General features: G+C 47.3%; 1 protein-coding gene across 1 annotated transcript in view; it reads left to right on the forward strand.

The window, feature by feature from the left end:
* Nucleotides 1–611: 611 nt before the first annotated feature.
* The window catches only part of SLC1A1 (solute carrier family 1 member 1), a 73351-nt gene continuing 49912 nt past the window's right edge, over nt 612–24050 (forward strand). Inside the window, exon 1 of the mRNA XM_035029140.1 lies at nt 612–721. Within this exon, the coding sequence (XP_034885031.1) occupies nt 631–721 (91 nt within the window). The 5' untranslated portion in view covers nt 612–630. The remainder of the gene's footprint in view (nt 722–24050) is intronic.

Below are 24050 nucleotides of genomic sequence, written 5' to 3' on the forward strand. Positions count from 1 at the left end.
CCGAGGCTACGGCGGGGAGCAAAGGGCCCCCACGACGAGCTGTTTCCCTCACCCCTCCCCACTGGCAAGGGCTTCGCGGTGCCCAGGGGCTGGCGTGGAGAAAGCGGAGGGAGGGGGTGTGCAGGGAGAGGTCCCAACCATAGTGGCTCCGCCCCCCTGGGCCCGCCGAGGAAAACCTAAATCCGAAAAGCTGGGCAGGCAGGACGGAGGGGGGAAAAAAGCAGGGAGTCCCGGTGACGGCTGGGCTGGCGCGGGGCTGCGGGCTCCCCGGCACCCCGCGCGCACCGCGCACGCCCCCACCCGCCCGCGCGGCCGTCCGCCCCTCCCTCCTTCCTTGCTGGTTGGCCCGCGCGCCGCAGAGCGCGGCGGCGGCAGGAGGAGCCGGGCGCGCCCAGCGCGCGCTGCTGGCGAGGTGGCCCGGGCGGCCGGCGCGGCGCGCGGTCTCAGGCGGCGGCGGCGGCTGTGACAGCGGCGGCGACAGCGACAGCGGCGGCCGCAGCCGCCGGCACGCACCCTCTCCCCCGCGCGCCCGCCTCCCGCCCCCGCTGCGCCGCGGAGCCTCCGCCGGTCCCCGCGCGCACGGCCGAGCGCCGCGCACAATAGCGGCGGCCGCGGCGCCCGGCGCCCGCCATGGGGAAGCCGGCGAGGAAGGGATGCGACTGCAAGCGCTTCCTGAAGAACAACTGGCTGCTGCTGTCCACCGTGGCCGCGGTGGTGCTAGGTGAGCGGCGTGGCAGGTGGGCGAGGCGCGCGCCCTCACGCGCTCCCGGCGCCCAGGCCGCGTGCGGGGCTGGCGGGGGGAGGGTGGGCGAGGCGCCGCGGCTGCACCTCGGCGCCCCCTCGGCCTCGGAGCCGCGCGGGGGCTTCTCCGCGAGGGTGCCGGTGTCTGCGTGCGAAGAACAGAGCTCCTCGGGGGCTCCCATTTGGGTGCTCCACGAGCTGCGGGCTCCTGCTTCACTCAGAATGATCAAAGGGGCTTGGAAGGGGAAAGGGAAGCTCTCGGTCCTTCCCGTTGGGAAGCAAACATGGCTTATTACTAGGTTTTCAATCCTATGTGCGCCCCCCTTTTTTTCCGGAACCGTGCTGCCGGGACGGGGATCGAGTGCGGATTACGGTCCTCGGTCCTCGGTCGGACTGGAAGAGGCACCTTAGCCTCAGGGATGGCCGGGCCCCCCAGGGAAAGGAGATAGAGGGTGTTGCCACTCACCCTGGGCCAAATTCTTGCCCAAACTCAGGGGTGTGCAGTTTTGGCCTGCAGGAGGTCACTGGGGGAAAGAGAGCTAAGAGAACTCACGTTTCTTCCTTTCCCACCCTGGTAATCTGCCAAAATAGCCTCCTTGAGCTTCGTTGCTCTCCACATTGTTTTTCTGAAAATAATTTTTAAGTCCTATTTGCGTGTTTTTAAACAAGGGTGTATTTAAATGATTCACTCCTGACAGATTACTGTTCTAAGCAGATGTCTGAGCCATTGCTCAGAGCTATGGAGTTGTTCCTATTTAGATTATGAATTTCTGCCAATTTGTCTGTCTTAAAAGTTAGGCTCTGGGATGCACCCCTTTGGGGTTGGAGTCTCTCTCCTTTCCTCTGTGAGCTCACACAGGTGGGGATACCCAGCAGGTGAGATTCCTTTCAAGTCCCCACCTTCGCTTTGGAAACGGGATCTGGGTTTGTTGAAAAGGGGATGGGGTGGCAGCCTCCAGACCTCATGCACCTTCTCCAGGGATGCTTCTGACTCTCAGAATATTTGGCATTGCCTACTCCCACGCTTGATGCCCTACCCCCCAAAAACCTGTGGGAGTTAATGGAATCCTCAGAGTCAGATTTGCTTCTCCAGAACCTTGTGCAAAATAAAGTCAGGTTTCTAGTAAAGAAATAACATCTTGGAATTGCTTTTGCAGAGGCCGTTTGTGGGAGGAAAGAAGTAGAGAAGCAAGTCTTTCTTATCTGCTTAATTCCATTTCCCCCAAGGGCCAAGTGGCTTAGGGGTCTTTAGGGAAGGTTTATCCTGCCCCCACTACATTTAAATAATATACCACAGAGAGAGTGATTTGATTTCCCTGCATCCAAACAGATGAGATGGCCTTGTTTGTTTTCCCTAGTGGTAAGAGTCCAGAATTGTTAGACCCTTTTTAAGGATGGTTACTGGGTAACTCAGGGCCAGCATTTCCCTCCCAATTCCTGGTGAAAGTGAAATAATGCTGCATTTTTAGCTTTAGAGTTCTCCTATTAACCAAGTGTTGCATACCACACTTCAGTGTACCCATTCACTGGAGGCTGGTTTGGGAAGCATTTTGAGCAGTTGTTCCCTGGCCTTTGGAACCTGTTGAAAAATACAGCTTCAGGGTCAAGAGGAATTACATGCCCATTTTGCAGATCTGGCCTTTGGCAGCAGGGCACTTTCCAACAGTTTTTAATCTGGGTGAAGCACAGGAGCTTGATTCAGACACTCTTCTCAAGAAAGAGAAACCACCATATAAAAATGTCAAGTGCCCCCACTGAAGTCTTTCTGGACATTTGCTCCTCCAGGAGCAACACAGGGCTATCCTGAGGGTTTCCGCTCCTGGTCCGAAAAGTGTCAAGCCTGAGCCATCCCCAGTGTGCTCATCACAGGCACAGGTGCACAGATATCTGGGGAGCATCCTGGCTTGTTTGAGAAAGAACAAGGGGTGCAGGGAGTGGGGGGAGGCAGGAGGCCAGGAGGGGACAGAGCAGTGGGAGAGTGTGGGCTCCTCTAAGGACTTTGACTTTTACTGGGAGATGGGAAACCACTGGAAGGTTCTGAGCAGAGCAGCGTGGTCTGGTTGTATTTTAATCAGCTCCCCTGGCTGCTGTTTTGACCACAGACTGGGGGAGGCAGGGGGTGGAAGCAGAGCCAGGTTGAGGAGGCTGTGGTGCGCTTAACCTGTGATGCATTTGACTTCTTAAACTGTAATCTCATTTCCATCGTGCCTAGTGAAATATCAGGAAATGCTTATGAAAAAAGGCAATGAAAATGTTTCGCAGCTATGTAGTAGGCGTTGCCTATATATGTATATATAAATGCCCACCTAGGGATGAGGGAACTGAGACTCCATGTCATGGTCACTCAGATGAAAACTGGTCCTCCTGTTCCTTTCCTTCCCCTCCTTTGGGCGGCTTCTCTCTGTCTTGCTCCCCAGCTCCCTGTCATACCTGGTCCTCGCCGACCCTCTTGGGAATCACAGTGCCGTACTGGGGTGGCGTACTTTGGTCTGTATTGTTCTTTTCTCCCCTGAGACTGGAAAGGGGCAGAAACATGCCTCCAGGACTCTGCGAATCCCCGTGTGGGCCTTTGGAGGAATCCTGCTCCAGTGAGACTTGGCAGATTCATCGGCCAGGCTGGCCTCCACTCTGGGCTCAGACCCACTCTTATGCCTCTGTTCATGAGGCTGCCCAGCTCTTCCTTCCACCTTCAAAGTCTGCCTTTCCTACCTTCTAACAGAGGGGCTGGGCATGACTGCGGCGGAGGGTATGATTGAGGGACATGGAAAAACCAAATGAGCAAGGCTGCTGAAGAGGCAGAGGCAGCTCCCGGAGGGCCTGGAATGCCATGCTGATGAGTTCGGACAAGGTCTGAGGGTTAGGTTGGCAAGGACACTGTCAGAGCTGTGCTTGGAAAAGATCACTGAAGCAGGTGCATGTGGCAAATGGATCCTGGGAGGGTGGTCTTGCAGGTAGGCAGACAGGGAGAGCTAGGGGCCTCGGCTGCACAGCTGCAGGGGAAGTGGAAAAGAAGTGACAGTTAACTCGAGGGGCTCAGCAGGTTAAACTGATGGGGTATGGCCGGATTTGGTCCTCTAGGGGAAGGAAGTAGCCATCTCTAACAGGAGAGGGCGTCTGGAAGTGGCACAGACTTGGAAAAGAACTATTGTGCACTCCCACTCTGCAGAAGCAATATCTACTTGTATGCATTACTCTGCAGTTAGAATATATTCTCTTTTTTTTGCCTCCCCCACCAATCCATGAGCCTCCCTGAACCCACAGCATCTGTCACAATGCATGGTGGGCTCAATACATTTGTTGATTTGTTGGTGAGACATTTATGACCCAGAAAGTAAGACATTTTCCTTGTTTATTGAGTGAATAAATGAGCCCTAACCTTAGCTTGAACTCCATTTCCTCCATAAATTCTCTTCTGCCTACTTCAGCATTCTCCAATCTGCAATGATAACCCAGATTAACACTTAGTCTACATATATATATCAAGCACAGTCATCTTTTCTTCCTTAGAACTAGATTACAGACCCCTTGAGGGCCAAAGCACCCTAATACTCCTGGCAGATCCTGGAAAATGAAATGAGACCTTAGAGTAATGAGACTGACTCTTCAGAGCTCTTTAAGAGAGTGTATCTGATATTTAAACTCTCTGGGCCTTTGTTTTCTTATCAGAAAGAAGAGGAATTTGGATGAGCTGGAAGAGAAAGGATTTCATTCACGTGCCACCTCCCCTTTATAGATAGTGGACTGTTTGGTGGAATATGTTTGTTGAGAAAGAATTGGAAACGGAAGTTCTGGAATTGATTACTGATGTCTGCCAAGGGCTTAGGAGCAGAGAGTATGGGCATGTGTCCTCCATACTTGTTGACCCTGGGTTAGAAAGTCTCTGTAGTTCCTTCTAGCTTTAATCCTTTTGCTCAGTGATTGTATCATCATCGTTCCTCAGTTTATTGCTGGAAGCTCTTCCATAGGACAGTAAGCAAGTGATAAAGGTCATTATGGGAGGATGAAATGATCTTGATGTTGAGTCACTTGTAAACCCTCTGTGACTTGAGTTTAATAATGTAAATTGGAAAAATAAGTAAATAAATAAGTAACGTAATTTGTGTATGGAACTATTACCAGGGCAGTGTTCCATGTCAACATTAGATTATTCAGGAATATGAGGTCTAATAAACTTATGTTGTTCCTGTATATGTATACATATGTTGCATGTATCTGCTTAATTAAGTACTTTAGAGAAGAGGTCCTTTAACTGGCTTGGCCCAAGTTCTACGTATTAAAGAATTAGGAAAAGAATTTTGGGCTTTGAATGTCCATGCCTGATGCTTTCATTTTTGAAACCAAATCAGAACCAAGCAGACTTGCGGACTCACTAAAGAGATTCTGATTTTTGGTTGCCTCTGCATGGTATATATACCTCAAGTCTATCAAACCAAAACCCCACACAAAGCTATATGAACAGGAAATTGTAAAATGAATCATTCAAAAATTATCACAGGTGTTGGCCTCTGCTCCATACCTTATGTTGTATACACATTCTTAATGCCATCTATTGGGAGGACTTTGAAGGTCAATCGCTAAAGTACAGAGAAGGGCAAAAGAAGGTGTGTGTGTGTGTGTGTGTGTGTATGAGTCTGTGTCTGTCTTTCAGTTTAATAGTCAGAAAAGAGAAGATTAGGGGCACCTGGGTGGCGCAGTTAGTTAAGCATCTGACTCTCGATTTCAGCTCAGGTCATGATCTCAGGGTCCTGGGATCGAGCCCCACATAGGACCTGCGTTGGGCTTCACACTCAGCAGAGAGTCTGCTTGAGATTCTCTCTCTCCCTCTCCCTCTCCCCACTTGGTGCACGTACTCACACTCTCTCTCTCTCTCTCTCTCAAATAAATAAATCTTATAAAAAAAGAGGGACAAGATTGTTCATAGATAGTCAATATCTTGTTAGATGTCGCTTAATGTGAGACATTGGTTTTTTTAGTGCAAAGAAAAAAAAAACCCAAATCCTGTAGAATCAAAGTTACCCACCTGTCAAAAATGTGAGCAGCAAGCATAAGCAATAAAGGAAACTTCAAATGAAGACACTCGATGTAGAAAATTACCATGTGCCAGATCAGGATATGGTAGAGCTCACAAAGTAGCTCAGATGGCTAAAACCCTGGCTAGGTCAGACAAGGGGTACAAACCTGGGATGAGGAATTCACTCTTGGAGAGCATATGCCTGCTCGTGTGAGCGCTTGCTTGTTAAGAGAGAAAGCTTTCCACATTAATTACTTGTGAGAAATTGTGATTACCTGTAACAGAGCTGAGCCTCCAAGTAACTGTCCTGTGGGGAGTCAGCGACACCCTGGCCTGGTGCCAGGGAAGCCCGGTTCGCCGGAAGAGCTGCAGATCTCCCCCGAGTCGGTGCTGGAGACCGGGAGTCACGTATGCTGTGAGGACTGGAGCACTCTCGAAGAAAATGAATTCATTTTTGATGACATCAAACACCCCTGCAGCATTGTTTAAGGTAGCAAGTGTTTTCAGTGGCCTTTCCTATTTAGAATGTTAAACATGCATCTAATAGCAGAGAATATTGGAGACAGTGACTATTAAGCCAATAATTCACTTTGGAGCTATAGTTTGGCTCAGTGGATAGATTTAGAAGGAGCTAATTCATTATACTTGCTGAGGAAACAGCCCAAATTGCAACAAAGAGCGCTCTGTTGTAATTAGTACACTCCACAGTAACACCTCTGTTGATGGAAAGAAAGTGGTCCAGTGGCTCACTCGTTGCCAGAAATGTTACTACCCTGCGTTCGAAAAATATCTGCCAACTGCCTGTTCCATTACCAGAGATAGAATATTTCCTTTCCAGCAAATACTCCTGCACTTTCCGGGATGGGAGGACCTTGTCCCAGCCCACAGACGCTTCACACTGTGTGTTCTGGGCTGTTCCTTCCCCGGCCCCGGTCGTGTGAGTTCTGGGCAGCAGCTCCCCCTCAGCCAGGACGAGGAGGACGCTGTGCCTCGTTCTCCAGCACAAGACCCAGAGCCAGCACTGAGGAGATGAGACCCTCCCACCGGTTCCTCACGTGCAGCCTGAGGTCTTTGTTACCCAGGCCCTTCTTGGTCTCGAGGTCCCTAACTGTGTCCACAGATGGGACAACTGTCACAGCATATTTTCATGTGTCCAGGAAGGGTCCTGACATGAGCATCATGTGACTCTGTGAGGTCTGCATGTTGATGCAAAGGGGTGGCCTTTGGGGCCGGAACTTCCATTCAGAAATGACCAGAGAGGGTCCACTCTGTGTGTTTATTCTTATAACTGCCCTGAGACAATTACTTGGGTTCAGTGCCCTTGGGTTTTTAAAGCTACATTTACTTACTCAACTAAGAAGGAAACCCTTCGGGAAGAGAGCTCAAGTGAGATTATATAATCAAATTATCTTTCTACCACTGTTCTGTTGCTCGAGAGTTATCTGGTTACTTATAATTCAGTAAAGAATTAAGTCTACAACAACAAAAAATGCATCGTCACCAGAAATACCTAACCACAGAAAGCCTAATCTCCAAGCCTCTTCCCACTTCTGGACGATAAACTGATTTTGCTCAGTTTCTGTGGGCATTTCATATACTTCATTGTCTTCTGATTCCATTAACCACTTTACAGGTTTCATACAAGATTCCCCAGATTATGGGACAGTGAGGAAGACACATTTTCTACTTTGAAAAGTTATTTCTCTTGTAGTTCACCAAGCCTAGGATTTGCTAACATTTGTTGAGGGAGGGCTCCTGCGTGGCTCAGTTGGTTAAGCGACTGCCTTCGGCTCAGGTCATGATCCTGGAGTCCTGGGATCGAGTCCCGCATCGGGCTCCCTGCTCAGCGGGGAGTCTCCTTCTCCCTCTGACCCTCCCCCCTCTCATGTGCTCTCTCTCTCAAATAAATAAATAAAATCTTTAAAAAAAAAAAAAAAAACATTTGTTGAGGGCTTACTGTGAGTTTTATGCACGTTTATTTCCCATTTGACCCTGAGTACAATGAGGTAGGAAGTTTGCCCTTCTGCGCAGATGAGGAGAAGGAAACATAAAAGGCTGAAGTCCCGTGGCTGAGGTCCCAGTCAAAGCTGGGATTTGTACCCAGGACTGTCTGACCCCAAAACTGAGGTTCTTAACCATTAAGCAAGTCTCCTTCCTTCCTAACAGACCTTGATACACCTAAAGCATAGTTCAAATGATTCTTATAGACTCAGTCTTGTACAGTGACTAAATAAAGCCTGTTCTCCACCTTCTCACTCCATCCCTTGCCTGTCTCTTGGTGCCATTTTATCCTGTCCTTAACGTGGGGAGGTCCCCAGTGGTTAGCCTTCCCCCATGCTCCCCCTTGTAAGCCCTCTATTTGAATGGGTATTCTGGTTGAGCTTGTCTAGTGGTTGCTTTCCTGGAGTATGTTGTACTTTGCTGCCCTAATGCTTTTGCTCATTGTTTCACCCACTGTTATCCTACTCATCCTTGAAGATGGATCACCTAATTCCCACTCTTGCTGTATAGACTTCTCTGGCTGGTCAGATGATCTGCCTTCTCTGTGCTCTCGTCACCGTCCACTTACATCTGCACGTTACACTGCATTTGCACCACCTCCCCAACCCTGCCCTGTGGCAGACATCACTAATCGATGACTGCAGTCTTAACCACGGAGCTCAGTTATGGCCTCAAAATCCCCAAAACTATCCTCCAGGCAACCACTGTCAATCAAAGGGAATTGGCGTGTAAGAGGAAAGGTGTTGTCTCCCTGATTGGGAAGATCTGTTCATTTAGCAGTCAGTTAAGAGCTCGGCTCAAAAGGAGCAAATATTAATGTTCCTGGCAGAAGACGCAGGGTGAAAGTCTGTGTTTCTTCCCAGTGTGTTAGAGCTGGTACACGGGTAGATACCACTAACAGTAGCCCAAGTGTGGTAAATGCTGCAAGAAAGCTACATCTTGCCTTGGGCCTTCAAAGAAGACAGTTGAGAAAGAGTTCCTGGAGAAGGCCAGGAATGGCCTTGAGCAGGTGTGGTAGGATTCCTGAGCTGGATGATTGGAAATATTACAAGAGCCCAGGTTGAGGTAACGATAGGAGGACAAAGGCCCATATTCTGTCTTACGTCCCGTTTTGGTATCATGTGCAGCTACTATGCAGTCTGTGCGTTGCCGTGTTTTCACAACCTCTCTGTCTCACCTCAGTTTCCTGAGGATAGAAAAAAATGCTGTCTGATTTGGGTCTGTCATACTCACGGCATCTAGCACTGCAGCTGCTTTGTAGAAGATGCCCCCAAAATCTTTTTTCACCGGTTACAAAACTTTTCTCGTTAAAGAAGAGGTAAACCATTGGTGAACCTCTCCCATTAGTCCCCGGGCTAACCACTTAGTTGTATCGTTTTGTTTTCTTTTTTTTAAAAGATTTTATTTATTTATTTGACAGAGAGAGAGAGAGCACAAGTAGGCAGAGTGGCAGGCAGAGGGGGAGGGAGAAGCAGGCTCTCCGCTGAGCAGGGAGCCCCACGTGGGGCTTGATGCCAGGACCCCAGGATCATGACCTGAGAAGCTGCTTAACTGACTGAGCCACCCAGGCGCCCCACGTTTTGTTTCTTTTTTTTCTTTTTAAGATTTTATTTATCTATTTGAGAGAGAGAGCACAGAGGGAGAGGGAAAAACACTCCCCACTGAGCAGGGAGCCTGATGTGGGACCCGATCCAGGACCCTGAGATCACGACCTGAGCCGAAGGCAGACGCTGAGCCCACTGAACACCCACGTTCTCCTGTTGTATGGGTTTTTGAGTGAAGACCCTGGGGAACTCTTATCAAGCTGGAGTCATCCCAAATGTACTTTACTTCTACTTTGGGGATCCCAGAAGAAGAGCAAGCCTGGCCAACAACAGTTCTGAAGCCATTTTAGTGTGAGCTCCACATGGCCTCAAAGCTCCCAGACTGGAGGGCATCTCCCCACTCCAAGGAAGGCGTGACCTTCTCAGGAAACCAGCACCAGAACCACGCTGATCTCCAGAGAATTCTATGGACTGATTAGAGAAGATCCATCTGGTCTCCCGAATTTGGGCCATGGCATAAAGCTGAATCAGCTTTGAATGATAGAGCTTTTTTGAATGTGGTAATTAGCAATTCCTATGTCTGTTTGTGAATTTATTTCTAGGTTTCTGCCCGCCCCCCCCAACACACACACATCTTTTTACATCCTTGTCCAAATTCTGCCCATTTCTTTCCCTGTCTGGAGATTATTTCTCTGATAAAGAATTAATTAGGCTGTCTGTGCTGCCTGTTCCAGGAGACCTTGAGCTTGAACTGCTTGGATAAACACTAGATTTGGTCATTAAAGAGTCTGAAGATGGGTTTTTACTTTTTTATTGGCAAAAGTTAATTGTCAACCAGGAGACGTAACAGGTCGACTCCGTTTCTGCTTCCTCTTCACCAATTCCTTTCTTACATCTGGAGAATTTGCTGTGGTTGCGTCACCTGGAGGAGCTTCTGAGTTCCCTGGAGGGATGGAGATGGAGATGTTGCCAAATCAGAAGCCACAGACCCTGAGAAACAAAGTTTACATCTACTACTGCTTAAATGGGAACGACTGAATAAAGTTTGGTTGCTTTTTTAACCTCACAGGTAACCGTAGAAGACAGGACTTACGGAATCTAAGATCTAGAACTCTAAATTTCCCTGGACTTTGGGGCTCATCCCAGAGCTTCCATAGGCTTTGTGAATCCTGCTTGGTGCTCTGGGCTCGGAAAGGGTTAGTGGATCACAGCAGGTGGGTTTGCAGCTGTGGCTTTTTACTTAGATTTTCTCTTTCTCCCCCTTTACAGCCTTCTGCCACTCCCCAGGCAACATCTGTTGTCCGTGTGGGCAACACCGAGAAGGGGAGCTGAAGAGCCTCGCAAACATTAAACATTCCAAGGTTCCAAAAGTAAACAAAACCCTTAAGTATTAATGTGAAAAGATTACACTCACCATGTTTGATTTTGGAGGGATCTCTGGTGGTCATCTTAAATGCATTTATGGTTATTTCTAGAACTTCTGTTTAATCCATTGTTCTCAAACAAGCTAATCCATGGACAGGGACTTTATAAACCTGGGAAGTGTCTTATAAACGTTTCTTATTGTTGGGGGGAGGTGCAAATGGGGAAATTTGGATCCTGGGTACAATGGTATGCACTGTATACGTCATTTTTGTGTGTTTTTCTGGGGCCCTCCTCTCATCCTGTATGAAAAGGCATCTGGGCTCCTTTTAGTGGCTCTCTGGTAAATTTAACATTCTAAACAGGACTGTTCTTTCACAAATAATAATCAAACAAGTTGGCTCTCTCTTTGCCTTTTTTCTTCCGGTGAGGATTAAGAGAAGTATCCAGGGTATTTACAGACAGATTCTTGACCCAACCTTTCAACCCTGGAGACCACTTTCATTTTAATTTTTAAAAATACCATAAAATTCTTCAAATACATCTTAACTCACTTGAAGATAAGAATAAATATTTCTGTGGTCCTTGTGGGGGTGGTGAAGGTTAGTTCAGAGTTACAGCTCCGCAGAAGTTGAGGCAGGTACATAAACAGTCAGTAGCCAGGTGGCATAGTTGGGAATCATTAGAGACCCCCTTAGCCTTCTGGGTGCAAGTTTCCTCAGACTGGGAATTCCAGGCTTGGGACAGGTCTAGAAAATCGAATGTAGCTGGCTGCCTTCTTTTTGCCAGAGGCCCATCTCTTTCTCTGCTCTCAAATTGCTCCTGACTAAAACCAGCTTGGGGGGAGATGGTCGGATTTTGTTTACTCATAGGGAGAAGGCTTCCTGAGATTGTGTAATGAACCCAGAAGGAGTTTATGACAGTCGTTAAACTGGTTATGATAGGTAGTGTTTCCAGACATCTAGTGTTAAAGCTGAGGAAAAGGTGTGTCCTCCAACCAGAGGATCCCAGGGCCTCTCCAAACCGTACGCAAGTGTGGGTGAGGGGACTTATACAGTTCCTTCAGTGACTTGGAGGCCAAATATTTGCCCAGGTACCAAGGAGGGGGGAGAATAGAGTGAAACCACAAGGTAGATGAAGGTCTTTCAGAGGCATGCATAGAACAAGCTGAGAGGTGGCATCGTCCATGAGATTATCAGATACGGTAGGAAATGGGAGATTTTAGAACCCACAAGTCAAGTCATAGATACATATCTCAGAAATAGCCCAACCACACAAGTGTGGGACTGACACACCTTTGAGAGAGAGAGAGTCTGCTTGCTCCTGGATTGAAAGGTTCACTCACAACTGGCCTCTAAGCCAGTCAATGCTTTCTGTCGAGATTAGAGTCCTATGGGGTAGTCCTACAACCGAGCTTATCCTCATGTGACCCCAAGGGGCTCTTTGGACTCCAGAGGCCCCAGAAGCCTGGGAGAAGTCCAGAGGCTTAAGAACCAGGCTCCCAACTTCTCATGGATACATTACCATAGCCATTGTCAAAGGGAGACAATCCCACGAGTCAGGAGACACTGGAGAGGCCGTATTTATGATGCCCCTCTGGGTTGGATGGCCCTGGAACAATGTGGCAGAATTCACGCCCACATTCCTGTGGCCCAGTTTTCACGCTCAGCCAGTGACATCCTCTCTCCGCGGTTTTCCTCTTGCCTTTTGTAATTAGGTGTGTTGAGTAAAGAGTAGAAAATGCAGTGACCTCCTGGGCCCACACAATGCATGGCAATTATGCATCCCGGGTTCAGTTCGGTGCAGCAGATAGCAATCAAGTAGCTGTGGAGGGTCAGGCTTGGTTCCCCGGGGCAGGGGGAGTGCAGACATGAGCATGCAGCGGTTGTGCATCAGGAGCTCGAGATGAGGGGATGGGCCGAGACAGAGGTCTGAGAGGGGGTAACAGATGCAGATGAAGCTCAGCAGGGCCAAAGAATAGACTCATCCGCCTGGGGAGAGAGCCCAGGAAATGCTTTTTGGAGGACGTGACATTTTAGCTAGGTTTTTAGGGGTGAGTAGGAGTTCACTAGGCAAAGAGAGTGACAAAAGGGTTTTTTGTTTTTTTTTTTAGAAGGGGATCTATACAAAAAAGGGCACAAAAGCAAGGAGCATCTTTAAGAAATAGCAAGGAGTTTGTTGAGACTGTATATGATGAGACAGGGTGGCGAGGACATGCAGTCCTGTATCAGTTAGGGACCTGTCCGAAAACACAGGGCCCACTCACTCAAAAGTGTTTAACCGGGGCGCCTGGGTGGCTCAGTTAAGCGTCTGCCTTCAGCTCAGGTCTTGATCTCAAGGTCCTGAGATCGAGCCCCTCATAGTGCTCCTTGCTCAGCGGGGAGCCTGCTTCTCCCTCTGCTTGCCGCTCCCCCTGCTTGTGCGTGCACGTGCTCTCTCTCTCTGACAAATAAGTAAATAAAATCTTTTTTTAAAAAATCTTAAAGAAAAAAGACACCCCGGGCTAATAACTGTGGCAGCTCTTAGCTCCCCTATACCTAGACGGGCAGGGGGAGAGGGCGGCGTCAGCATAGTCCAGGGAGGGTTGGGGCCCCGTGACGGGACCTGCGTGGCCACAGGAACACAGCTCCTCTGAGAACCATGGCAAGGCAGGGAGGGAGTACAGGTGATAAGTACCCCAAGCTCGCGCGCTCTCTCTGTCTGTTTCTCTCTCTCTCTCTCTCTTTGAGATCCTTCGCTAAACTCAGCCGAAGCCAGAGGACAAGGAACCCTTGGTTACACACTTCATAGAAATCAGCCTCCTGGGACATAGAGCAGGGCAAGAAAGGACAAGTTCAGTCTGAAAGGCAAGTAGAGAAGAACCAGCACAGAGCCATATGGCATTGAGTGCTAGGTGGTTTTCCGAGGACACTATTATACAGAACAAGTGTTGAAAAGATAACCAGGTCCATGAATGATGCAGAGAAGTAGGTTGATGACGTCTGGCGATACGGTGCTGCTTATGGGCATATAGGAAGGGAACCTCTATAACTGTTACCAGCATGACCATTCGCCGGCCTTGCCTCGCCCATCCCCTTGGCTTCCACATCAACCAGCCTTTTCTCCATGCAAAGAGGGCAAATGCGGTTGATGGTGGAAGCAGCCAGAATACCAGGGACCTTCTCTCCCCACCTATAATTTAGGACTCTTCAATTTGGAAGTGACAGAAAATCCAGGTCAAACAGGCTTAAGCCAGGGGGGCGGGGGTAAGGCGTAGAATTTATGGCCCAGATAATTTAAGAGCTCCGAAATAGTAATGGCTTCAGGTACAGCTGGATGCAGGGGTTCAAACAACAACACCCCAGCCCCTTCTGTGTTTACGTACAGTTTCTGCACGCCTGGGTCGTTGTTTTCACCCTCGGGCAAGACTCCCATTGGTGGTGAGATAGCGGCCAGCACCGCTGCGGGTTTCTGTGTCCCTGTTGCACACCCGGGAGAGAGAAAGTTTCTCATCCTGTAGTTCCAACAAGACTCATGTGCCGGCCAGAGCCTCAGGGAGCCCTAATTGGGTCATATGGGCCCATTCCTCAATCAGTCCTGGGACGAAGGGAATGTGGTTGTCTGGTTGCCGGGGCCGGAGTCACTCCCTCATCCCACACCGCTTCCCCGGCTCTGAGCTGGGCAGAGGTGCCGCTGCCTTGGGCGGATGGGGAGCTGGGAGGTGTGCTGGCAACAGCAGGGACAGTGGGTCTCTATCAGGTGGCAGTTACAACAAATGCCCTGCCTTTTACCTTTTGTGTTCTACACTCTTTCCTGAGTGCAATTAGTACCTGATCATAGGCCAAGTTTTATTGAATTCATAGTGTTACAGAAACGTTTGAAGTTGTTTAGATATTCACCATCTGCCTTGAAATGGATTAATTTTAGACAGAAACCACCTTAAGATCTGAGAGAGGGAAAGAACAATTAAGCAAGAATGACAATTGAATGTTTGCTTTAAACTCTTAAGAATTCTATTTTTGAAGAGTTTACAGCTAATATCGTATTTAATGATGAAAGTCTGAGTGCTTTCCCCCTAACATCAGGAAGAAGGCAAGGAAGTTCATTCTTACCACTTGTATTCAGTATCTCACCGGGCGCTGAACCAGTCCCATGGAGCAAGAAAAAAAAATAAAAGGCACAGATTGAGAAGAAAGAAAACTGCCCCTAGTCACAGATGACATGATTTTCTACCTACGAAATCCCAAGGAATCTGCAAAATAACTCCTAAAACTGATAAGTGATTTAGCACATTTGCAAGATACAAAGTTAACACACAAAAATCGTTTTTTTCTGTGTACTAATAATGTATAGCTGGAAATAGAAATTTTAAAACTATTATTTGTAATAGCTCCAAAATTACAAGATTAAGTGTGTATCTGACAAAATATATGTAGAATCTGTAGGCTGGAAATTATAAAACACTGACAAGAATTTATAGACCTAAGTAAATGGAGAGACACACCTGTTCATGGATTAGGAGATTCATCACAATAATCATGTGCATTCCCCCCAAGCTGATTTATAAATTTAATGTAAGTTTTTTTTAAGATTTTATTTATTTAGAGAGAGAGTGAGCCTGAGCAGGGGGGAGAGGGAGTGGGAGAAGCAGACTCCCCTGCTGAGCAGGGAGCCCGACTCGGGGCTCCATCCCAGGACCCCAGGATCATGACCTGAGCTGAAGGCAGATGCTTAACCGACTGAGCCACTCAGGCACTCCAGATTTAATGTAATTCTGATCAAAATCCCAGCAGTATTTTTGTAGATCCATCAGAGAAGATAATTCTAAGCTCTATGTGGAAAAGCTAAAGGAACTAGGAACTCCTAAAACAATTTTAAAAAGAAGAAGGAAATAAATAAAAATAAAAAATAAAAAGAAGAAGGCAGTTGCAAAAATCACATTATCGCATTTTAAGACAGTGATCAAGGCCCTGTAGTATTGGTGAAGGGACAGACACATAAATCAATGAAACAGAATAGAGATCCTGGAAATAGACCCATGCAGAAATGCCCGATGGATTTTTGACAGAAGTGCAAACACCATTTGAAGAAGAAATGATAGTCTTTTCAACAAGTGGAGCAACTGGGCAGCCATATGCCAAAATTAAAAATGAACATCCATCTAAACATCACATTTTTTGAAGGTTTATTTATTAGAGAGAGAGAGTGCATGAGTGGTGGTGAGGGAAGCAGGGGGAGAAGGGGCAGAGGGAGAGGAAGAAGCAGAGTCCCCGCTGAGCAGGGAGCCCCATGTGGGGCTCCGTCCCAGGACCCTAAGATCAGGACCTGAGCTGCTCCACCAAATGAGCCACCCAGGTGCCCCTAAACATCACATTTTATACAAAGATGAACTCAGAGTCTATCATAGATTTAAAAGAAAAGGGGACAAATATAAAACTTTTAGAAAAAAAAGAAAAATCTCGGTGACCTAGAGTTAGATAAGACTTCTCAGATATCCAAAGCACAGGTCATAAAAGAAAAAAAAAATTGATAAAGTTGGACTTTATAAAAAATAAAAGCTTTTGTTTTATGGAAGATAACCTTTTTTTTTTTTTTAAAGGATTTTATTTATTTATTTGAGAGAGAGAGAATGAGAGACAGAGAGCACGAGAGGGAAGAGGGTCAGAGGGAGAAGCAGACTCCCTGCCAAGCAGGGAGCCCGATGCGGGACTCGATCCCGGGACTCCAGGATCATGACCCGAGCCAAAGGCAGTCGTTTAACCAGCTGAGCCACCCAGGCGCCCTGTTTTATGGAAGATAACCTTTAAGAAAATGAACACGTATCAAATCATCAAGTCGTATATCTTAAGTTATATGCAATTTTTAATTGTCAGTTATACCTCAACAAAGCTGGAAAATAAGTATTGAACAGTCTACAGACTAGGAGGAAATGGTTGCACATCACCTATCCAACAGATCTGAACTTGCATCCAGGATATATAAAGAATTTTCAAAACTCAAAATAGTAAGAAAGCAACTCAACTTTAAAAATGGGCAAAAGAGCACTGGGTGTTATACACAAACAATGACTCATGGAACAGTACATCAAAAACTAATGATGTACTACTGTATGGTGACTAACATAACATAATAAAAAAAATAAAAAATAAAAATAAATGGGCAAAAGCTTTGAGCAGAACTTCACCAGAGAGGGTACATGGATGGCAAATAAACACACCAAGATCCGTTCAGCACTATTAGCCTTTGGGGAAATGCAAATTAAAACCATGATGAGATGCCACTCCATACATATTACAACGGCTAAAATGCAAAATACAACATCCAGTGCTGCTGAGTGAACGAAGCCGCTGGTACTCATACATTGCTGGTGGGACTCGGAAAAACCATTTGGTGGTCTCTTAATAAAAGTTAAACACACTCTTACCATGTGACCCAGCAATCCCTCTTCTGGGTAGAAACCTAGAAGAAAAACTTACATTCACGCAAAGACTGGTACATAAATGTTTATAGCAGCTCTAATCATAGTCACCCCAAACGGGAAACAACCCACATATTCTTTGGGGAGGGAATGGATAAACACACTAGTGTGATCTATTGGGCAAGAAAAAGGAACATACTATTGATATGCACAAAACTGGGATGAATCTCGAAGGCCTTATGCTCAGTGAAAGAAGCCAGTCTCAGAAGGCTACCTCAAGTATGATTCTATTTATATGACCCTCTCAAAAAGACAAAACCATAGTGTGTAGAACAAATTAGTGGCGGCCAGATATTGCGGGGGGTGGCTGTCTTTAAAGGTATCGCTTGAGGGAGTTCTTTGGGGTGATGGAACTGTTCTATGATCCACAGCCTAATCTTGATTATGGTTGTAAGAATTTTCGCACAGGGGCGTCTGGGTGGCTCAGTTGTTGAGCGTCTGCCTTCGGCTCAGATCATGATCCCGGGGTCCTGGGATCGAGCCCCACATCGGGCTCCCTGCTCGGCGGGAAGCCTGCTTCCCCCTCTCCCACTCCCCCTGCTTGTGTTCCCTCTCTCACTGTCTCTCTCTCTGTCAAATAAATAAATAAAATCTTGAAAAAAAAAGAATTTTCGCACATGTTCAAAATCATAGGACTAAACACTAAAAAAGTCAGTGTTACCATATGATAAATACACTTACGTACACACACAGACCTCAAGACTCAGGTTGGTGCAGACAAGTCCAGTGTTTGCAAAAGGAGTCTGTGTTTAATGGTGAGGAATTTCTGCTTTCTGGTGTGTGATTCCTGTGAAGAGCAAAGCCTCCCGTGGCCTGATGCTGCCCTCGTTCCCACCAGGGCTATCTGATCTCATTGTTCTGAGTGCTATAGGGCATGGACAGAAAGGGAACTTCTTAACTCTGTATCTTCAGGGCAAGCCAGGGCCGGCTGCTCATTTGGCCCGGGGACACACATGTCACATGGATCGCAGAGGAGGTTGGGAAGGCTTGGCAAACACCCTTGAGCTATGTTTTGAAATTTCCAATGTGGGGGCGCCTGGGGGACTCAGTCAGTTAAGCGTCTGCCTTGGGCTCAGGTCATGATCCGAGGGTCGTGGGATGGAGCCCTGTGTCGGGCTCCCTGCTCAGCGGGGAGTCAGCTTCTCTCTCTCCCTCCACCCCTTCCCCAACTCATGCTTTCTTGCGCTCTTCTCTCAAATAAATAAATAAAATCTTTTAAAAAATAAATAAATGAAATTTCCAAAATGGCAAACAGGTGAAGTGAGAAAGCAGAGGCAGGAAGGAGACAAGTCTTGGAGACTGGGCCATAGGGCAGAACTGAAATGCTGGGGCTGGGGCTGGGCTCTCCCCCATTCACCGTGGGAGAGTGATCCCCTTCATGAAGAAGAGGGTAGAAGACAAACTCCTCGGGAAACACCAACACCAGTGTGAAAGGGGGTGTCCAGAGGTGGGGGAGATGGAGGCCCACTCATCCTGGCTGGATTCCTCCACACATCCATCTAGTTTTGCCCTAGGACGGTGTAGTCTGAGAATTCTTTCTTGGCACCCCAGCATCCTCTTGGCAGAGTTTCCTTCCCAGCCAGACTGGACCCTTGTTTGGCCACATCAAGCATCCCCTCCAGCCAGATTGCTGATTGTCACAATCCCCTATCCTCCCCCATGAGGCCGGGCAGTCATGCAGGGAGCGTGGGGTTCTGATTGCTTCTGTCCTCTCTGTTTCCAGCGTGGCACAAGGAATCAGACCCTCCGCACTCCTCCCAGTCACGTGTCTTCCCTCAAGTAAAACAGTACTTGGCAAGTCATTAGGGAAGGTCCTTCCCTCCGTCCACCTCAGAGTCTCCTTCTGAATTCCAGCCACGTCCCTGTAATTGGCCTTCAGCTCCAGACCCGTTTAGAGAACCACACTGGCCCAAGGGCCAGCCCGGCTCCTCTCCTGTGCGTTGCCACCAGGAAAGAGGAAGTGACCTGCAGCTCCATGAAAGGACCAGGCTCCAGATCAGGTCTGTGTGACTTCAGAGCCGAGCGCTTCACGCCCCACATGCCTTCCGAAGATGCAGGCGTGACTCTTCCCTCAACGGCCCGGACGTGTAGACCGTTGAATACAGTACACTCCAGCTGATTCCCCCCAGATGAGCCCGAGGCTGGTGGGTTGAGTTTGCGTGAGCAGGTTAAAATAAGAGGAGGCTCACAGCGAGGACATGGCAGAGTCAGGTGGTTTCCCTTGACCTCTTCTCCATGGGAAACAAATGAATTAACGATGTGATTCACACTCCCCCTCAACCCACGCTCTGAAGTGAACCACCCTTCCCATCTTGCCAAATCTTCCCCTGCCCAAACCGTGGATGTGGGATTCTCACTCTCCTCCTGTCTTTGCTGTCTTTTTCCCTGACCCCTTGGTTTTGGGGTGTTTCTCCCACCGTCCTTCTTCCTCAGAGGCAACCCCTGCCTGTTGAATTCCTATTCTCAAAGATGCATCTGAACTTCTGCCTTTCTTAATCCAGCCTCATCCTTATCTCAAGGTAGCCTTGCACTCCAACAGCTTTGGGGCGGCTCCCCTGCAGAGTAGCAAGGTCTCTTGTCTATGATCGCTGGGCACGTCGCACCTGCCTGCTGGGAGGTGCGTTCCCAGGGGCAGGGGCGGCACCCCCTTGTTGGCCTCACCCCGCTGCACTGCCCATGGTGCCCACAGACGTCACTCAGCACTTGCAGGACTCGCTCAGGGCTGCACGAGGTCCTGGTGATCATTTCCCAGTCGCCGTGGTATTTGCTGTCCTGTGAGCATGGTGGCTGTCCTCCATCGGATCTGTCCTGCTCCCAGACCATCTTCCGTGGGAACACTGGGAGGAGAGTCCTCATCAGTCTCAATGCACAACTTAATATCTAACTTATGGCATCTCAAGAAGACATTGGCTTGTGGAGGTATTTGGTGTGACCTCAAGTTTAACAATTGTCTTTAAGCTTCACATTTAAAAATGAAGTGGTTTCATACCAAGACTCAGATTCTTAGTTTCTCTTTTAAAAATGCCGGAGGTGAGGCCACCATAGACCCTCATCTCCATGTGACAGCGCTTGGCTGGAGTTGTGGGGGCCACCACAGACCCCGGGGCGTGCTTCTCACTACCGCTCTGACCCCCTGGCCTTGGACGGTTGCAATCCTTGGTGTAAACTGAAAAATCATTAGCATCTATTTAAACGCCCTGTTTAAGAATGGTTCCTCGTTTTCAGTTTAGGACAGGTGACCAAGTTGCTGTTATTTCCCCAAGGGGTAGAAAGGTTCTTCTGTTTTATGTGTATTTTCAACGTCTGTGCCCTCTGTCTGCAGACATCTTTCAGTTGTCTGGAATCTGTGGCCCCAGCCCAGCTCCAGTGCCAACCGCTTGTCCATGCAGCCACTGCAGCTTCTTAGACATGTTGGAGGAGCTCTTAGCCCCGTTTTGTCTGTCCATCAGGGAGGAGGGACAGGTCAGATCACTGCTTCCACAGTCACCTTTCCACAGTCGTCCCTACCCTCCCCAAGGGGAAAGGTCGATGTGACAGGGAAGGCCCACCTTCCCTGAAGGGAGAAGAAAGAAGAGGAAGAGAATTTTCTTCATTTTACACTTCATCGCATTGAATCCCTCCCCTAAGACCCTGAGTCAGGTATCATTCCTTCTAGACTGATGCTAGAACTAAGGCACCGAGAGGCTGTTGTTGACCCTCTGTCCCAAGGCAAGGACATAAATAGTGAGCAGAGCTTGGGCGACTTCGTATCTAACTTACGGCGTGTCCCCCGTGTTCGTCTGCCTTAGGGTCTTCAACCCTGTCCCACCAGGTTTCTAAGACTGGTGTTTGTGGAAGTGTTTACTAGTTGGAAGACACTTAAGAGCGAAGCTAAAATCAACAAAACTTGAGCGTCTGCCAACTCTAAATAGAAGCTTCTGTTCAGCTCTGCCCCGGGATTGGGTGGCTAGGCCTCCCCCCTCAATATCTCTGTACGTGGATGGTCTTCGAGGAAATAGGACCAAGTCAGATAAGATAAATGCATTGTAAACTAAGAATACATGTCCTTGGTTTTAGATCAACGTGCTTCCTGCATACATTTTCTCACTTGGTTCTCACAACATTTCTCAGGTACCTTCTTTGAAGTTTTTAGGTGAAGCAACCCCCCAAAAAAGTCACGACAGCTACATATGTGGTAGAAATGGCAAGTCCAGATTCCTGACTCTTCGTTCTGTTACGTGCTCCTGCTTGGTTTTTCCTTTATTTCTACAGGGTAGAAGTTAATTCTGAAAGCTCTGTTCTGGATACTTTTTGCTGTTGCTGTTATCACCTGTTGTTCATCCTTGCTCACACTTCCCGAGCCTTCTGCCAGGGGCGGGGCTGAGTTCTCCGCATTCCTTAGCCCTCCCCACCCTCACCACAGTGCTGGGAAATGCCAACTGTCCATTCTTCCTCTTCGATAAGGATACTGCATTGTCATAAGGGGTTTATGTAGGTGGCTTCCTCAGGTCCCACAGCTAGCAACTCTTAGAGCCAACTCAACTCCAGACCTGGTGACATAGACACATTTCTGATGTGACCCGTAACTTCACCTAGACTCAAAAACGCATGAGGATCAGGCCCCTGAGTGTGTGGTCCACAGAGCTTAGCGAAGTGGTTGGATGCAGCCGGGTTGCAAGTCATTAATTAATGACAGCTGATTTGTTTTTTTTTTTTAGGCTGTTAGTTTGATTTTTCTTTTCCCAAAGGGATTTTCAGGTCATCCTGTTCTCAGAATAATCCTGGTTTTCTGTTGGTTGTTTTGATTGATTTTTTCTACCCTGTAATTGAAAATTAAGCTCCCAAACATCTCCTTTGTGGGCTATGAACTGCAATATGTAATCACAACTTTTCTTTAAATTGATCATCTTCTTTTGAGCTGTTAATAAACATGTATGGCTTCATTGGAGTTTTCAAATTGTTATTTCCAGATGGTGAGGCCTTCAGATTTGATAAGTTCATGCATATCCTACTAAGTGGAAGTTTGAACAAAATGCCACATTTTTGGCAGTCTTTGTGCTATTAATATGGTAATTAAAAGAAGTTTCCCTATATTTTTGTCTTCTGTCCCACCCTATGAAAAAGCCCATCAACTTGTCAACTGATCAAAATGGAAATGAATCACATTTAATATTATTACTTGCCTTTCTCTTTTTCCGTTTTTTTTAATCAATTTAGCTTTCTGAATGTGTGTATATGTTTCTTTTTAATTGAGATGTAATCCACATAACCTAAAATTTAAAAACGATTCCATGGTTTTTAGTATATTCACTGTGTTGTGCAACTATCACCACAAACTAATTTCAGGGCATTTCCTTTTTTAATTTTTATTTATTTATTTTTAAAGATTTTATTTATTTGAGAGAGAGTGAGCGAGAGAGAGCACATGAGCGGGGGCAGAGGGAGAGGGAGAAGCAGGCTGGGATCATGACCTAAGCCTAAGGCAGACGTTTAACTGACTGAGCCACCCAGGAGCCCCAATTTCTGATCACACCCCCCCAAAAGGAACCCCATACCTCTCCTTCACCCCATCCTGTGGCAACCACTAATCTGCTTCCTGTCTCTATGGATTTACCTATTCTGGACATTTCATATAAATGGGATCCTATAACTATAGGTACGTAACAGAACGAAGAGTCAGGAATCTGGACTTGCCGTTTCTACCATATAGTTATCAATGAGCATAAAATTTTCAAGACGTATCCACGCTCTGCCGCGTGTCCGTGCTTCGTTCCTTTCCATGGCTGAATAGTGTTCCATCATATGGATATACCACAGTTTCTCTACCCAGTAATAAGTGGATAGACATTTATTATTTTCACTTTATGGCTATTATAAATAATGTTGCTATGAACATTTGGGTACAAGCTTTCATGTGAAGGCATGTTTTAAATTTCCTTGAGTATATGGTTCAGAGCAGGATTGTTGGGTCATAGGCTGTGTTTAACTTCTTGAAGAACTATAGTTTTCCAAGGGATTATACTGTTTGAACATGCCCACCAACAACGTAGGAGTGTTCCAGTGTTTCTCCACCTCTTCACCGACCTGTCATTTTTTGTTTTGTTTGTTCTTTGAAGAGCCACCCTAATGAGTGTGAGTGATATCTCATTGTGACTTAAACTTTACATTTGTGTGATGACTAATGATACTGAACTTCTTCCGTGTGATTATCAGCCATTTATGTATCTTCTTTGGAGAAAGGTCTATTCAGATCCTTTGCCCGTTTGTTAATTGTTGAGTTGTAAGAGTTGTGTATATATTCTGGGTACTAGACCCTTATCAGATATATGATTTGTATATCTACCTTTCCTGAGTCGATTGCAAAGCAAAACTTTCATAAGATTTGTATTTTGCTGCTATATTGTGGCCTTTACCAGGCCCTACCTCATATTTAATTATTAGTGTCTGGAAAGTCACCAGAATTTACATTCAAAAGTGGGGTTTGGGGTTAAAGGGAAGCATTCTGTGGGCCCAGGGTTTTGATAGTGAGGTCATGTATGAGTCTCCCTGCCACCTTGAGAAAGTCATGGTCCCCATCTCCTTCAGTGGTGGAAGTCATGAAGCTTGAGGGTTTATGGCATTTTTATCCATGGTGGGATGGAAACTGTGTTTTTGCTTCAAAGTTAGATTTTTATCTTTTGCTCTCAGAGAAAAATTCTAGGGCAGATGAGCTGCCCCCGCCCTCAGTCACCCATCATTCCAGCACATTCCTTCTGGTGAGGATGAGTTTGCATGTTCGAGGCGGCTTGGTTGGAAGCTTCCTGGTGGCTGGGGGAAGGCCCGTTCTTTCTCATCCGGGCTCCACTATGACTTGATCACTGCACACCTTATAGAAGCCATTGCTCCCCAGAACTGAGGCAGAATGGGGAGGGGAGAAGTGCAGCTGAAGAAGGTGGCTCTAAGTGACAGACTACGA

The sequence above is a fragment of the Mirounga leonina genome, unplaced genomic scaffold (genome assembly GCF_011800145.1).
Source record: "Mirounga leonina isolate KUSES-001 unplaced genomic scaffold, KU_Mleo_1.0 Mir_224, whole genome shotgun sequence".
Classification (NCBI taxonomy): domain Eukaryota; kingdom Metazoa; phylum Chordata; class Mammalia; order Carnivora; family Phocidae; genus Mirounga; species Mirounga leonina.